At 42.5% G+C, this 18057-nt stretch overlaps 1 protein-coding gene across 5 annotated transcripts in view; it reads left to right on the plus strand.

Annotated features, from left to right (window-relative positions):
* The window catches only part of LOC308318424 (uncharacterized protein), a 32539-nt gene extending 18252 nt beyond the window's left edge, over window positions 1-14287 (plus strand). For 3 of the 5 annotated variants that reach the window (XM_080767974.1, XM_080767976.1, XM_080767978.1), the window contains 7 exons: window positions 690-785; window positions 2613-2708; window positions 4156-4251; window positions 4903-5010; window positions 5818-5844; window positions 6511-6597; window positions 11794-14287. In XM_080767974.1, coding sequence (XP_080624100.1) covers window positions 690-785; window positions 2613-2708; window positions 4156-4251; window positions 4903-5010; window positions 5818-5844; window positions 6511-6597; window positions 11794-11876 — 593 coding nt within the window. In that variant the 3' untranslated portion in view covers window positions 11877-14287. The remainder of the gene's footprint in view (window positions 1-689; window positions 786-2612; window positions 2709-4155; window positions 4252-4902; window positions 5011-5817; window positions 5845-6510; window positions 6598-11793) is intronic. The other 2 variants (XM_080767975.1, XM_080767977.1) reach the window with 2 other exon arrangements.
* The last annotated feature ends 3770 nt before the right edge of the window (window positions 14288-18057 follow it).

The raw sequence follows: 18057 nt of genomic DNA on the forward strand, positions 1-18057 counted from the left end.
GCAACTCTTCATTAATTGTGTGGGGCTATCCGATTTTGTTAGGGAGTCAGTGTAACACATCAGTTTGATTCCCGGCTGACCTGGCCATTTGCTGCATGTCACTCCCCTTCTCTCTCTTTCTCTCTCTCTGTTTCCTGTCTCTCTACACTGTACCTATCCAATATAGGCTCAGAAAAGCCAAAAACACTATTCGTGAAATGTGTTTATTGAGAACCATTTGACACCATCTTCTCGTGGTTCTCCTTGTGGTTCGTGTTGCCCTGAGATTGGGAGGCACAGGTTCAGTCATACCAAAGATTATGAAAATAAATGGTACCCAATGCTTCCCTGCTTGGCACTCTGCACCAAGGGTTGGATTGTGGGTAAGTTCCTGAGACATACTGTACCAGTGTCGTCCAGAGGGTGTACATCTAGCTGCCTCACACTCTGGATACAGGAGATACCACATGGCTTATTTACTTACTACAATTTAAGATTAAAATATAAGCTACACTGGCAGATTGCGGATGAACCCTGTATTTTGGTAAACTCATGTCCTTTATACACCCTAGTGAGAGCATGGGGCTCTAGCGATGGCAATGTCGGTCGATTCAAACCACATTGGTCCGGTTGTCAGTTAACTGTGCAACCCATGTCGCATTCAATTCCTTTATTATTATATTAGTCCTCATTCAATTCCTTGATTCCAGACAAGTCTGTGAAATCCAGACTGCAGGTGAAGATGAAATTCCCAGCTAGGGCTGTTTCTAATGAACAGGAGGAACCTGAAGACAACCAGGACCTCAGTAAGTTCCCCTCTCTGTTTCCTTCTTTGACTCTGGTCCAAGACGCTAAAAGTCTAGACGCTCTCTAGTCTAGTAGAACCAGGGCACATCGTCTCACCTAAAACCAGGACTCAGTGTTTTGTTGCCAGGTCAGCTAAAACCAGGACTCAGTGTTTTGTTGCCAGGTCAGCTAAGTAGACTCAGTGTTTTGTTGCCAGGTCAGCTAAGTAGACTTGAATTCTACTTGCCAAAACTCAACATTCAGGACATTCTTGGTCCAAAACATTGCTTTCCCAATTGACAAGTTATTGGCCAAATTACTTAACTCATTCTGACCTGATCAGATTCTAAAAATGTCTTCTACATTCTACATCGATTTTCCAAAAATTGCAGACCTACAAGCTCGTAGCTCGCCACTCGGTGGCGTGCTACGAGTGTGTTATGAGTGTGCTATGAGTGTTTCTTCTTGTCTTCATATCTCACCTAATGAGTGTTTCTTCTTGTCTTCATATCTCACCTAATGAGTGTTTCTTCTTGTCTTCATATCTCACCTAATGAGTGTTTCTTCATGTCTTCATATCTCACCTAATGAGTGTTTCTTAGTTTGGCATATCTCACCTAATGAGTGTTTCTTCTTGTCTTCATATCTCACCTAATGAGTGTTTCTTCATGCGAGCGTCTGCCACTTTCTGTGTCAGCCCAGTAACCACTTGAGCCTCTAGTGTTTATATTCCTGGGCAAACATCTGGTGAAAATGGCAGATCTACATGTTTTTTTTTTGTGTGCTTGTAGATCAGCTATTTTTGGTTTAGACTAGAGATTTGATAATGAGGGGAAAAGTCAATACAGTACTGTTTCCGTTGTGGCAGGTGTCTAGTCTTATGTCTAGTGCTTAGTCTATGCCTACTTCACAACACGGCACACTTCTGGTTGGCTGCTACTGTCTAAATGTTCCCAATTTCTTTGAAATATTCTGAAGATCATTTCATAACTGAACTCTCATTACCTTCATAGAATACCATTGTGTTCTTTAAACCAGTAGATAAGGATTCAATTAAGTGTCTTATCATTATGACACTGATCACCAAATGCTCCTGATGAGAAGGCTTGTGCCATGTCTTCACACTTTGCACTAAAACCAATGGAGTCCTCTTGCAGATTGTGGCAGATTTTGTATTAAAGCCCTTGAAAGCATGAAAGATTCAGTTGATCAATGCCAATATGTTCTTTCAAGGTTTCTGTTGATTATCATTTATGGGCAAAATATATTCTTGCACATTAAGACCAGAAACAATCTCTAAAATCACCCAGATTTCCAAACCATTTTGTGAAAAGCACAAAAACACTGCGCATAGTGTTTTTGTTGTTTTTTGTTAATCATCTTCATCTGGGCGCGGTAGAGCTTTTTATGTAGCAGGTGCCAGCCGACTCTACAACATGAGCGAAGAAGGGGCGGTCTTTGTTGTTTTGGTGGAAGTGAAACTAATCGAGCCCCAGGCCCAACAAGGCCTACTAGCGATGCGATCAGTGTTTTCATTAGCGGGAGGTTGAATTAATCTATTATTAGGTGCCGATCATGCCTATTTCATCTCATTTTGAGCCATAATGTCCATAAAGGCGTGCACAGAGGGAGTTTGGCTGTTTTTACGTGGTAGCAACGAAGCTAAAAATGTGAATACTTTTTTTTTAAATGCTGGACTAATGGCAATTAATAAAATCGTTCACTCGGGTATGACGTCCTGGACAAAGGTAGATTAATCTCGTGTTCTAGGGCATGACGTTGAAACAGTTAATTGCGGCTCACCGCTATATTTAATTGATTAATTAATTTAAATTCCTTCTTCCCAGACGAGTCTATGGAGTCCAGACTGCAGGAGAACTCGCCAGACGAATCCACAGACGAGTCTGCTAAACAAAAGGAACCTGAAGACAGCCTGGACATCAGTAAGTGCCATTCTGTCCTCATCCCCACCACTCCTGGACAGATAGTTGAGAAACTTTGAATGGCTGAATTCCGGCGTGATGTTTGTGGCAATCAGCACTGTGTTTGGCTGAATTCTGGGCCTGTGGATATCAGTGCTGTGATTGGCTGAATTCTGGGCTCGTGGATATCAGCCCTGTGATTGGCTACCCGATGTGCTGGCGAATCTCTAGTTGGCTACACTTGGCTTCCAAAGTTTGCACAGGTGGCCTCTTTGGCACAAAATGCCCCAAATCATAAATGCAGTGTCCTGTTGCCGTGAAACCACACACACACACACACGCATGCTTTCTGTGGACAAGGTCCCTTATTTCGTTCGACAACGAATCAGATGGTGATCGAGTAGCGTAGCTTGTCTAACATTACTACAACCAGTAAGACGCCTTAATATAGGTGACGGGTGACCGAAGGGCTGACACACTATAATGTCACTTCATTATGTCATTAAGTTGCATTTCAAATTGTCTCATATAAGCATTGTGGTCCAAAAATAAATAAACTGTCTCAGTGATTATTGCCAGGGTGTTTTCACAACTAATTAAACTGTCTCAGAAATGTGTAATAATTCGACGGCAGTAACATTAGCATTTTCTCTCAGTCAGTTGATTCTTTATATCCATATGAGTCAAACCACCACGATCATGGGAAATGGATGGGAAGTCCCTGGCAGTCAAATGACCAAAGCGATCTTTATAATATTAATACTTTGGCACAAACCAACTATTTTATGAGGACAATACAATATTGATGTAACTGAGATTTGACGAGTTAGCTCGTAGAGATTTAGAAGGAATAAGCATAAAAGTGATGTGACATTTCCTGGTGTAATGCAGTCCGCTGTTTCTCCGGAGAGAGTAGCTCACACAGTCATAATTAGATTGTACAGGTTTCGGGCGGTGTTAACTTGCGGTACTATGGGATGCCGAGGTACACGTGCAAATCATGGCTCCTTATGCATCTACACCTTTCCAGTATAACACCACCTACCCTCACCACAATGGTTTCTGTCAGTGTCACTTATTTATTTAGCTCTTCGTCATGTGCTCTCACAGTGGCCTAGCTATCTAATATCTAGCCTTCCTTCCTTCGACATGTGCAGTCACTGCAGTGTTGGGTTAGTGTCACGACAGCATGCTCTCAATGAGGAAAAGACATGATCAAGAAAATACAAATAAAGTTGTATATGACGTGAATGTTTTGATTTACATTGTGTACAGTAAGTTTGATTGACGTTGCAGCTTGGATTATTCACATATAAATAAGTCAACATGTGAATGCACCGTGACTAGAGCTCTTTCTCAGGTCCAAAATGACTAGAACCGTAATGTAACTCTGAAATTTGTTCAGAGATCCAATATTTTAAATGGAATGACATATCCAAATCCTGATGGACCTATTCCTTCATTCCAGACCAGTATGTGAAGTCCAGATTGCGGGTGAAGTTGAAATTACAAGCCAGGGCCATTGCCAATGTACAGGAGGAACCTGACGATATCCAGGACTTCGGTAAGTTCCTCTCTCGTTTCTTTCTTTCACCTGCCCACGACCTGCCCACATATTTTGAAATGCAACAGCAATGTCTGGTACATTTCCAATGCCTACATCATCAGTACCAGACACTCACGAATATTGATTGTGTTTAGAGGACGGGTCAAAACGCCAAAAATGTTGAATGGTAATTGTGAAATGTACTGTAACCTCAAAAATAACTGAAAAGGTATGACCCTAATTCCAATCATAAAAGTAATCCTTACAGGGTATATAATCTCTATAAGTAAATACTTTTTCTAACCCATTCTGGGCGGGGACCCCATACGTTTTTCAGAAAACTGTCATGTTATAGAAGACATTGTACTGTAGGATCGTCCTCTGATCCAAACCATCATCCATGGTTTGGATGGTGTACTCATGGGGGGGTGTAATGTAATCATGGAGTTGTATTGCATTACTTAATGGTGAATGAAGAATCCCAAAACAAAGAATAGAGTTGAAAAGTGTGAAATGGCCGGGGGCGTATATGGGCCGGGGGCTTATATGGGCCGGGGGCCTATATGGGCCATAAGCCAAACGGTTATAGGCCAAAACGTGAAGCAGCCTGTTGTAGCTCCACCATGGTGCCAATTTAAGTCAAATAATTAAAATTCATTTTTTTCCCAGACCAGTCTGACTCTGTGGCGTCCAATTTGGAGGTGAGCTCTTCAGACCCTGCCGTTTCTACTGACCAAAAGGATGCTGAAGACGAACCAGAAGACCATGAGGACATTGGTAAGGCCTAAAAAAAAACTTTGGTTTCCGATTGGCTGTCATTTTTGGGCTGAGTAGGTAGGGAATTTATTTTATTTTATTTTATTTTTTCTTGGGAAGGATGTTTTAAATAATGAATGGTTCAAATACACATAACACTGTATGCCTACAGCTAAACATTTGAAACGTTAGCGAGCTAGCTCACACACACTACTACACAGTGTAAGCTCACAATGCGGACGCGTTGTGAGCTTGTAGAGCGGCTATTTTGGGTGTGCGGTACCGCCGCCGCGCAACGAAGTCGAAGTATAGGCACAATCGAAACTAAAATGAGAACATGCAGAGATTAATTCATTTCGAGTGGAGAGCTACACTGCATGCTGATTGAAGTGAACCGTTCCCAACAGATAGGCGGCGGCCTATGTCACCTATGTGTATAAGTGTTGGGCTTAATTCTTATATGTTCATGATTTCATCCGAGGCACCTCTCTCTCTCGTGCGCGCAACACTAGTACTCAGGTCTGTGTTGTGTTGTGCGTCTCCTCGCGATGACGCATTCCAAAACATTTGCGCACGTGATATTTTAGACGAAAGAAAACTTTATTTTGACTTTGCGCGTCCCGATGGTCTCATCAAAGAGAATTTTAATGATCAAAGACCTTTTTGGTCTTACTCGGTCGTATTCTGAGCTTTTCTTTATTGGGAAACCAAACTTTTTTTTTAAGTGTCATTCTCTCTTTGTTTCTCTCACTATAGTTTGTGGCTCTGTAGAATAACCGGTGTTAACTTATTTTATTTCTTGCTTAATTTTCTTGCTTGATCCTGAAGATGAACCTGAATACCACGAGGACATTGGTAAGTGTCATTCTTTCTCTCACTTACTGTACTCGTACAATTACCAGGGCTGAGTGTTAACTTATTTTCTTTCTTTCTTGGGTAAGTGAAGTGGCAATCGAATGACTTGCTCAAATGCAATTTTAACTGTCCCAAAGGAATTAATTTTGAAATATTCGTTAGAAATATTTGTTAGATTGTACCACAATTATGATTACAATGGTGTGTAAAACTTTGCAGACTTTGCAGACAAGCAGCTTATTAGCGGCTGCTGGTCTGCAAATATTTGACATGTATTTTTCTCACCATTGTAAGAACTAGCCCTTACCTGAGATCCCCCCCCCCCCCCCCCCCCCTCATTATTAATTTATAATTTGTTAAATTGGAAAAAGGGCTTCGTTAAGACCTCCATATTATTATGGTCAATGCCGTGTGAAAAGTGGGAGCGATTGGTGCAGGCGGTGAGGAGATACGGCTGTGTTTCTGGCACACAGACAGACATTGACTGAATTATAGTATGATGATGATGATGATATCATATGATGATAAGGGAATCTACTTTGGCAGTGTAACCTTACAGATCTTTGGTGACTCCATGTCCTTGCCTTGACCATGTTGGTCCTGTTGTGTGTTATCTGTGTAACCTATGTCATGTATTTTAGTCCATATTGAATTCCTTGATTCCAGACCAGGCTGTGGAGTCCACACTGCAGGGGAAGATGAATTCTCCAGACACTAGTGAGCTGGAGGAACCAGAAGACCACCAGAACCTCAGTAAGTTTCATGTCTGTCTTTGTTTTGTTTTTTTAGTTTTTCCTGTTCTGTTGCTCATCATTGCACTTTGTTTACTCTTTTCACAGTTTTTCACAACGGTTTCGTTGTTATTGGAAATTTCTTTTTTAAGATTCTTGCCCTACATGAGTTGGCTTCTGTTGTATCTGACATCGGTGCATGTTGTCCACAGGGGCCCATATATGAAGTACTCTGATCATGTCATTAATATGACATAATTGTACTGAGGTCATAGTCCATCATGGTCTCCTTATTTGGACATTGCCAACACGCAACCACGGCCTGCGTTGTTGGGCAACGGTTTTTGTTTGCATCTGACGGTGCATCTGATCGGTGCATGTTGTCCACCGAACGACTGTGACAGCAGTGCATGTTATCTTTGTGACGTGTGTGATCCACCAAACGACCAACGTACCCTCAAGGCATCTAGGCATGTTATGGGCCCCGCAGCACATGCATCTAGGCATGTTATGGGCCCCGCAGCACATGCATCTAGGCATGTGACGGGGCCGCAGCACATGCATCTAGGCATGTGACGGGGCCGCAGCACATGCATCTAGGCATGTGACGGGGCCGCAGCACATGCATCTAGGCATGTGACGGGGCCGCAGCACATGCATCTAGGCATGTGACGGGGCCGCAGCACATGCATCTAGGCATGTTATGGGCCCGCAGCACATGCATCTAGGCATGTGACGGGGCCGCAGCACATGCATCTAGGCATGTTATGGGCCCCGCAGCACATGCATCTAGGCATGTGACGGGGCCGCAGCACATGCATCTAGGCATGTGACGGGGCCGCAGCACATGCATCTAGGCATGTGACGGGGCCGCAGCACATGCATCTAGGCATGTGACGGGGCCCCGCAGCACATGCATCTAGGCATGTGACGGGGCCGCAGCACATGCATCTAGGCATGTGACGGGGCCCCGCAGCACATGCATCTAGGCATGTGACGGGGCCGCAGCACATGCATCTAGGCATGTGACGGGGCCCCGCAGCACATGCATCTAGGCATGTGACGGGGCCCCGCAGCACATGCATCTAGGCATGTTATGGGCCCCGCAGCACATGCATCTAGGCATGTGACGGGGCCGCAGCACATGCATCTAGGCATGTGACGGGCCCGCAGCACATGCATCTAGGCATGTGACGGGCCCGCAGCACATGCATCTAGGCATGTGACGGGGCCGCAGCACATGCATCTAGGCATGTGACGGGGCCGCAGCACATGCATCTAGGCATGTGACGGGGCCCCGCAGCACATGCATCTAGGCATGTTATGGGCCCCGCAGCACATGCATCTAGGCATGTGACGGGGCCGCAGCACATGCATCTAGGCATGTGACGGGGCCCCGCAGCACATGCATCTAGGCATGTGACGGGGCCCCGCAGCACATGCATCTAGGCATGTGACGGGGCCGCAGCACATGCATCTAGGCATGTTATGGGCCCGCAGCACATGCATCTAGGCATGTGACGGGGCCCCGCAGCACATGCATCTAGGCATGTGACGGGGCCCCGCAGCACATGCATCTAGGCATGTGACGGGGCCGCAGCACATGCATCTAGGCATGTGACGGGGCCCGCAGCACATGCATCTAGGCATGTGACGGGGCCCCGCAGCACATGCATCTAGGCATGTGACGGGGCCCGCAGCACATGCATCTAGGCATGTGACGGGGCCGCAGCACATGCATCTAGGCATGTGACGGGGCCCCGCAGCACATGCATCTAGGCATGTTATGGGCCCCGCAGCACATGCATCTAGGCATGTGACGGGGCCGCAGCACATGCGCAAATCTGCATTGTTGGGCAACAGATTCTGTCTGTGTTTGCTGTTGTCCGTCCACCCACCCATTAGGCAGTTTTAATATAGGATAGATTTATTTTTATTTTTATATAATCGATTAAATTGACTAGTTCAATTAACTGTTGCACCCCTAGTTAATATTGAACATTTTTCTCTCCATCCTAAATCAATAAAATAAAAACAGTTGTAAAAGTGGAGGTGCAGGATCCTGAACAATGTGAAGGAGAGGCATTGGACTACGACCAGTGATATCCTTCACCTCCTGGTGAGTACGGATCACCATGGTAATCGCTTTTAGGGCCGTGTCTGCCTACAGTAGTTTGTGCGTGCGTGCTATAGGTTATAGGCCAAAAGGTGATGCAGCTTGTTATAGCGCCACCATGAGGCTGACTTGGGGGACGACGACAATTGGGGTGGATGTTCCTCCATGTCCTACTCACTGCGAGTGTATGTGCAAAGTTTCACGCTGATCAGTCCAGTCCAAGATTAGCTGCACACAGTCAAACCGTCACATGGACGGACAGGGCAAAAACATAGTCCCTGCCTCTGGCTGTTAAGGCCTGGCGGAGAGATGAGCAAATCACAGACCCTATAGTCCCATCCGACAGACTATAGTGTCCACAAGGAAGCGGCCTCACTAAAATGACCTGTTCCCATGACCTGTACCCCAGACCAATCAGGTGCAAGCTATCTGTCTGGGCTATGGGATGTAGCTCCTGTCTGAACTTCAGCTGAAAACATCCTAGACCTAGTCCCACCCACAATTAACATTGTGAGTTTGTGACTCTTAATAATACTGCAGCATTGGCGTTTTGTTTTATTTTTGAGGGGCACTAGCACCTCCTATGCCCAGCTTTCCAGGTTTGTGAACACAAACATTGGCTTGTGGTTGGCTGATCCATAGACATAAAAAGGTAGATGCCTCCTTGGGCTCGGGGGCGTTTGTCTGTGGAGGGGAGGCAACATGGAGATTCTGTTTGTCTGTGGAGGGGAGGCAACATGGAGATTCTGTTTGTCTGTGGAGGGGAGGCAACATGGAGATTCTGTTTGTCTGTGGAGGGGAGGCAACATGGAGATTCTGTTTGTCTGTGGAGGGGAGGCAACATGGAGATTCTGTTTGTCTGTGGAGGGGAGGCAACATGGAGATTCTGTTTGTCTGTGGAGGGGAGGCAACATGGAGATTCTGTTTGTCTGTGGAGGGGAGGCAACATGGAGATTCTGTTTGTCTGTGGAGGGGAGGCAACATGGAGATTCTGTTTGTCTGTGGAGGGGAGGCAACATGGAGATTCTGTTTGTCTGTGGAGGGGAGGCAACATGGAGATTCTGTTTGTCTGTCGTGAAGCAAAGTGGAAGCTTGCCAAGCTTCCGGGTACATAACGGAAGGGGCCGTTCGGTAGGCCAATCACAGCCGCGACTCCCTCTTTCCCAGCGCCACTTGCATTGGCAATGTAAACTTTTGTCAAAAGAGAAAATGGCAATATTCCAAATCGTCTGAAGTGTGAACCATTTATATACAAGTTTAATGTTTGTTAAACCTGTATTGTCAACACCATTGAAGGAAAAATTTACGTCATCTAACCCAAACATTAAATGAGTATAACGTAAGTTTAATGGAGAAGAAAATGCTCAATGTTAAATTGCTTTCTTAGAGGGGGGAAGTGCAGACCCACAGAAGCAGACCAGCAGCAGCACACATAGAAACTGAAGTGGTGGATGTCTTTACTTTTTTCCCCCACTATTTGTTCCATCGTCGGGACACTTTTTAATTATCCAGTGAGGGGCGCCCACTGTGGCTGCCACATGACATCACTGCTTAACCCATTTTGACCTGAGAACGATTGTACAACTGTCTTCTAAATCCTAGTTTTCTGAAAAACCCTATGTTTCTGTGTCAGTCGTTCTCAAACATTTTCATGTCAAGGACTCCCAAGATTATATGTAATTGGCCGCCGACCCCCATCTGAAAATATGTTGTTCCAGTGACCCCCCAGAAGCAAAGATTTGGGAATATATATTCAAAGATTTGCGCTACATTTTCACGATTATTAAAAAATAGCAGACCTACAAGCTTGTAGCGCGGCACTCTGTCCCGCGCTACGAGCTTGTAGATCTGCTTATTTTTCAATGGCTACAGTCTAACAATCCTTAAAACACTCCTGACCAAAATGGGTTAAAGCAAACAAAAGAAGACCATAGACTTGGTTGCCACATGATGAGTGGGTCCTGTTTTTGAGGGATTTACATCATATCGCAGCCAAGTACTTTTAACAAAAAATAGGCCGCCAAAGTCTGGACTTTTAATGTTTGTTTACAGCAGTAAACGTCATGTGATGTCATGTGGTACAATATAAATATCAAAGGAGTGAGCCGCCCCTCACTTACACTTACGTGTGATTTATTTTTCTTCTGAAAGCCGAACATTGGAGGGCCTATTGCCCCTCCAAAAAGTTAAACAAAGCTTTTGTGAAACAGATTTCTTTACACTGTTTAAGCTAGTGGTGCATTCAATTAATCGATATGGCAATATATCGATCGAACATCTGGACGATAGGTGAATCGATCGAGAGGCTGCTGTATCGATACGGCAATAAACAGCTGGGTGACGCAGTGTTGACAAAAGTACCTCTGTTTAACGTTATCAAAGCCCCCCTTGCAAGTTGCAATGCACTCCTTTTCCCAGACCTCTTGTTAGGATGTTTAGACATTTTAATTTAAAGATCTCCGTGGGCCTGAAAGTGTTTTATTGAATTTGTTCAACATGGTCATTATTTTGAATACGATATATATCGTATATATATATATATCGATTATACGTTTATATAATCGATATATTGTATTATATATCATATTGTGGCCTCTGTATCGTATACGTATATCGGGAGATTGCAAGCAATATCCACCACTAGTTTAAGCACATATGCACATTTTGTGGTCTCAACATAGTAAATCATGGATTCAAATTCCTCAATACACCGTACTTTTTGGGTGAAACTGTACTTCGAAGGCTCTGTAAGTTTTGGACTGCAATATGGAAAACTGAGTGTGTCACTAACCATGTTCAGGGTTTTACCTGGCTTCCATTAGGTTAATTCATGAAAGGAATCGATATAAATAACCAGGCACCCCCAGTGGAGGTGGCTGCTGCAGAAATAGATTAAACTAAACTACTAAAGTAATCTCCACAGGTACAGTGGAGGTGGCTGCTGCAGAAATACATTAAACTAAACTACTAAAGTCTACTCCACAGGTACAGTGGAGGTGGCTGCTGCAGAAATACATTAAACTAAACTACTAAAGTCTTCTCCACAGGTACAGTGGAGGTGGCTGCTGCAGAAATACAGTAGATTAAACTAAACTACTAAAGTCTTCTCCACAGGTACAGTGGAGGTGGCTGCTGCAGAAATAGCGGCGCTGGAGCACCAAGAGATGAGTGACAGTTGCCTATGAAGACTGAGCAGACAAACCACTTCTGGTACATGAAGAATTCTGCGTGTTATTGTGGTGCCCTTCCTATGAAGTCTTCATTTATCTGTGATACTAACCATGTAATATCCGTCTCCCTCTATACATTTTTGCATAAATATCAAACCCCCCCCCCCCCACCCACACACACACACACACACACACACACACACACAATGGCCAGGATCATTTTGCATTGCTCATTCTTTTTGGGACTTCGGCAACAGTTCAATTTTGTACATTCAAAATCAACTGACTTTGAACAAAAAGCTGACAACCATGAACTGAATGCTCATTTATTTTCTGCCTTGTTCCTAGTTCAAACGTTTTTCCTTCTACAACCCGTCTCTGTATATTAGTGCAGTGTATGTAACGTGTGCACTGTGCATATAAAAGTGTTTTTTTTGTTTGTTTTTTTTAGGTTTTTTTGCTATTGTATTTTGATTATTGGCATTGTATTGTATTTGTGTGCAATGTGGTGTCACACTTAAGTGAATTATAGTGTCATAAAAGCCCTTTAGGGCTAGGCATCGTATGATGCACTGTAAGGCACAAATGAAATCAATTTTAATTAAGCATGTTTAAAAGAGACAGAAGAAACTGTAGTGTTTGTGGAAACAAACAAAAGTTACAACATACTTCACCAAAAGGAAAGCCATAGTCACTTTAAAGTTGAGCTGAAATGAGAAAAGTGTTTTGGGCATGGGTCACAGCGGGGGCCTACTTTACAGTAACAATACGTGCCAAAATACTTATGAAGAAATATACATTTCTTTGTTTTTGTATCAAAAATCCAATCTTGAGTACTTTCTGTAAAACGTACGTTGATGCACTACGTTAGCACACCATGTACTAACGCATTTTAACCAATAATTCACAACAAACCCCCTCAATCATTGTTCCACATGCATTGTCCTACAGACACTAGAAGGCTGTGCAGTATGCAATTAACACGATAGCCATGTTGGCTAAATGGTACACAAAAATGTTTCTGAAAACATTTGGGTCTATAAGTAGGATATTATTTGCTTTGCATTTTGAGGATACCTCCATGCGCGTTAGAGTAGCTTCCATGCACACGTTGTATAGCTCTGGCCTTTCGAAAGTTATGTTATAAATAATTCAACCCCGCTCGCATGGCTGTGATTGGCCCAGCTCTCTGCTCAGCTCAATGCTAAGTCCTGCCTCCATGTCCTGTTTAATTATTAGATGTCCCAATATGGGAATTAAATACTCTCAAAATACCATTTCAGCTCACCTTTAATGTGCAAGTAGCCTGAGCTAACGTGTTAGGTTTCTGGTCTAAAGGGGCAGGTCGCACATGACATTTGCACACGCCCTGATTGGCTCACCGATCTGTCCGTCAGCCCTCGTCCCTCCTCTTCCCCCCTAGTGCAGCACTATGTCACATTTAGAGCGACGCCCACCCGGAAGGGTTGACTCCCGCTTCTAGACCAGAGCGGCCAATGCGTTTCCCAGGCTTTCATTTTTTGTGCCGACGAAAATGAAAGCCTGGGTACCAAGGCTAATGTGCAAGTTGCACTGCTTTCACTAGACGTGGAATAATTATGTAGTGAGTGACGTGACATGACATACCTCTTATAGGAGAATATGTGTTAACATTGACATGATGTGGGCTATTACAGTAGGCCTATGTCTGTCTACCCACTACACGCATCACCCAAGAATTCCCAAAAGCCGACGTTGAGAGGTTAACAGGCCTGGGACACTCGTTCTAATCAACTGTAGTTTACTGCAAAGCCAAATGGGTGGACCTAGTTGACCTTCTTGAGCCCGGCCCGTTTCAGTGGCATAACGAGATGACAGTAGACGCCCCCCAAATTGTGGGATAAAATTTGTAATAAAAAAATAAAAACTCAACTGTTAATGCATTTCTGTATGTGTTTATAATTTTATTTTACCGACGGCATGGATGGGTGGCCGTGGGCCCCAAATGCTTCTGGGCACAGTACTGATACCCCTGTCCCTCTTGTTAACGCAAGGCTCTGGGAAGTCGTCTGCTCCTAGTCAAGCAACACTCACTGGCTGTTAATCTTAATTAAAGCCATTTGTCAGATACTGTCAAATACTGGGGGGGGGGGGGATGATGTGCAAATGTTATGTCAAAGTAACCTTGCATGGAACTTTAGATGCTGGCATAGCTAATATTACCTAATTCTTCACTTCATATTTTTCATAATACCACCAGCATGTTCAGCATTGTTTCTGTGACAAACGGCATGACTAGATTTATTGAATTACACGTACAACATTTGAGAGATGATTATGTGTGCGCCCCTGCCTTTATTCCACCGCATTAAGATGTTGGCTATTTGTGAATTAATCTCAATCATATTATCTGGTTATGTAATGTAATAAAGCTTGACCTATGTTAACTAAGGTTCCCTAATCTTCCCTTTACTTCTGCAGGTAAATGTGGCAGGTCAAGAGTGTGTGTGTGTGTGTGTGTGTGTGTGTCCGACACATTGAGACAACCTGGATGTCTCTGATTTAAGATTCTCTGTAATCAAACTATGCGCAGACTCAAAGCTTTTATTAAAGGGTATTATAATACCCTATGTGAGTTTGAAAAAGAGGCCATTTTGCAATTGTTTCATGGGGACGTGAATGCCTTGACTTGGCACGTGAGCTGTGACAGCACTGCGGTATGATATACCTTTGACTCATATTGAAAAGGATTATACTTGGAACTTAAGAAGGCCCTCCAACAGTCACCTCAACAGAAAGCAGGACACATGCATCACCAGCTGCTTTTCTGTAGTTTAAACCAGTGGTTCTCGATGACATGGGACCCCCAGGTGTCCTTGAAGAGGAGCCAGGGGGTCTGCACACTACTGTGTTGAGTCTGAAGTCGTTTGAATCAGCTAGGCTTATGTAGAATCTCACTAATATCACAATTCTGTAATATTTGAAATTTAATCATTTGTGTAAATTATAAAACTTAAGCATTAATGCTAACTTCTATTGCTGTAGTCGTAGTGTATATTTTTTAAATATAAAGTATATTTAGTTTGCATACTGTATTAAAAATACAACCTAACAGGTTGTCAGGTGCTATGATGCGTATGCCCACGCTCTGCTTGTGCACTAGTAGGCCATTTATGGCCTACTCGGGTGCAACAAGCAAGTAGGCACTCAACAGAGTGCAGTTCTATCTTCATTCATATTTGTAGTTACTTTGCTGTACTATATTCATAATTATACAGTAGGAATAACCTGGGCTGGGAGTGGATGAGGCATGGTCCATGCCTGTACTGAGGGAGAGGGGAAGGGCATGCAGTAGTTAGAAACATTTGACTCGGCCTGATGTTGTTCAATACGGCCACTAGATGGCCACATGATCCTAGTACATTGATAGCCTACTCACTCACTTAATGTTGGAATATTAATGATATGAATTTATTTATATAGCACATTTCTAGACATGGTCACACAGTGCTTTTCAGAGCAAGGTAAATGGAAAAAAACTAAAATAGCAGGCACAAAATGTCAAATAAAAACATAGACATATAATCAATGATACAAAATTATTTAATTAACTGTCTGGCAGCTGACTTGACTTCAGGGGTAGGCAAGATTTTTGAGTGGTATAGCCACTCCTATGCGGAGATATGTGTGTATGTATACGTACGGTAAAAAAAATATGTTTGTCCCTCACATTTCTAGATTCATTAAAACTCTGACTGAGGAGGGAGCCTGGGAGATAGGTGGGTTATTGCTAATGATCATTATAACAATGAGAAAGACAATGTTTAAAAAGAAGGGAAAAGGTTCAAAATTAATGTTGACATTGCACACTGACTATCTAGAAAATAAAAACATGGCACTTTGTTTCCAAAATGTTGCAGACCCCTGATCTAGACAAGAAGAAATAAAAACATGAATTACCTTTTCTAGATTTGCAGGTGACAGGAAACTTTTAATTCTGCTTATTTGTGTGTGCTTATTTAACCCAGTGCTTATTTAACCCAGAGAGTGGTGCAAAGGAATGATACAGAATGATGGGCCTATTATTACATATAACATGTACTTGTATCATGTTCAAACTTAGGACAAACATTTGTACACATTGAATGAATATGTTTCTTATGGGAGGTGTATTATTGGCACACTAGTGGTGGAAAGTAACTAAAGTGCATTTAAATGCTTCAGCTACTTTACTAGAGTATTTCCAATTATTTTATACTTTTACTCTGCTACATCTCCGAGTCAAATATTGTACCCTTTACTGCACTACAATTATTAGAAAACTTTAGTTACTTTGTATATTTGGATTATCATTGCAAAACATACAACCACTAAAGCCCTATTTAAGACATTCTGCATAATTGGACATTTTGATATAATTATGCTAAAATAATATTTTGATTATTATTACAAAACACACTTTGGGTTCAGACCTTTATTGTGTAATCTTCCAGGGCACGTATAATCTCTTCCAGGGCTTCAAGTCTTTCGGCGTGGGACCAGAGGACATCTGTATTAACATTAACATTCTTTTCCAGAGCTGCAAGTCTATCGTTGTGGGACCAGAAGGCATTTACATTATATTCCAGGGTTGAAACTCTTTAGTCGAGGGACTTTGAAAGAAAGAGTATAAATAAAAACACATAAATTAGTTCCAAATAAAAGAGAATGTGGTGAAATGACCATTTAAAGCCTATACTGAATGCCTCTGTGCCTACCTGCAACACTATGACTCTGTGCCAGACAGACAGAGATGGAGATCAGATAACACCGCTTCATCTAGTAACAGTAATAATGAATGCTACAAAAAAAAAAAAATATTCTCTGAAAATCTACAGAAAACTATTTTGATTTATTTTTTGGACTGCAGTTGTTTGATAAATTGTAAATGTTCTCCTGTATTCTGCTTTACCATCAAATTATGCCAAACTACAATCAACTATGTCTTGCTAAAAGTGAACATTATATTAAATAACATGAAGAACTAAACAGAAAATGGACTCACCTTTCAAACCTGTTGGCTCGTTGCTTATGAGATCAATCTATCAGAACCTGTCAAGTGTCAATAGAATGAGTAGTTGGACTTGTAAACACTCAACAAAACTAAAATGTGACCTTACCATGATGCTATGGTTATTACTACTTTATCAGGACACTGCATGCCCAAGGATACAGGATGCAACTGTCCTACTGTAGTGCATACAGTTATCCTCTGTTGAAGGTGATAAGTGGGCATTCTGTTTAATTACGTCTTTGATGATGTTCTCCAATGTAGATGAGATACTGTATGCTCCAACAGTTGCATGCTGTAACCTTGGATATGAAGTGTCCTGATAAAACAGTGACCATCATTTGCAGTTTTCAGGAAGGGAGGGAGAATTGAGATAAAAACTTTGAAATGATTCACTCTTATCTGTGTAAGCACAGTCTGATTAAATTCAATTCAATGCAACAGTACAGTGCAGCAAGTACATTGTTGTAGAACATCATGTTTTATTGTGTAGGGCCTACTTAAACCCTTCTTCTTTCTTTATGTGTTATCTTATGACGCTCATATCCTATTAGTTTAATACACTTTGAGTGATACTGCCTGGTGTCATCTTGTTCTCCAAAACAGTTGCGCCCTCCTGTATCCTTGAACATGCAGTGTCATGCGGTTATGCGGTGACCAATAAGGTCACATTTTTGTTGGTTGCTGTTGAATGTTTATAATGCCAGCTCCTCATTCCTTTGACAGGTTCTGATTTGGATGAATCTCAGAAGCTTCAAGGCAACTGGACAAGCACAAGTTTGAAAAATGTGTCAGTCTGACATAATTTGATGTCAAAGCAAGACTGATTGTCTAATCTCTGTAGATTTTCAAGTGTATTTATTTATTATAATTGGTGTTGTATTAAATGCAATGTTCTTCATTTATTACAGATGAAGCTGTGTTTTCTGGTCATCTTCTCCATACTGGTTATTTTGTCTACGGCCTCCCAGAGCAGTGCTTACGTAGGAATGGAAGCTAATTTAGTAGATACAGGTGAAAATGTCAGATTACATGTGTGTGCATATTTTATACAGGTGCAAATGTCAATGTACATTGTACAAGTTCTCATATCACATTCTACGACTGATCAAATCAAGTCTATACGTGTGTGCATTCATTTATCAATACAGAGGTACATTTTATAAC

This window comes from Protomyctophum bolini (genome assembly GCF_963924005.1).
Source record: "Protomyctophum bolini genome assembly, chromosome: 7".
NCBI classification, from domain to species: domain Eukaryota; kingdom Metazoa; phylum Chordata; class Actinopteri; order Myctophiformes; family Myctophidae; genus Protomyctophum; species Protomyctophum bolini.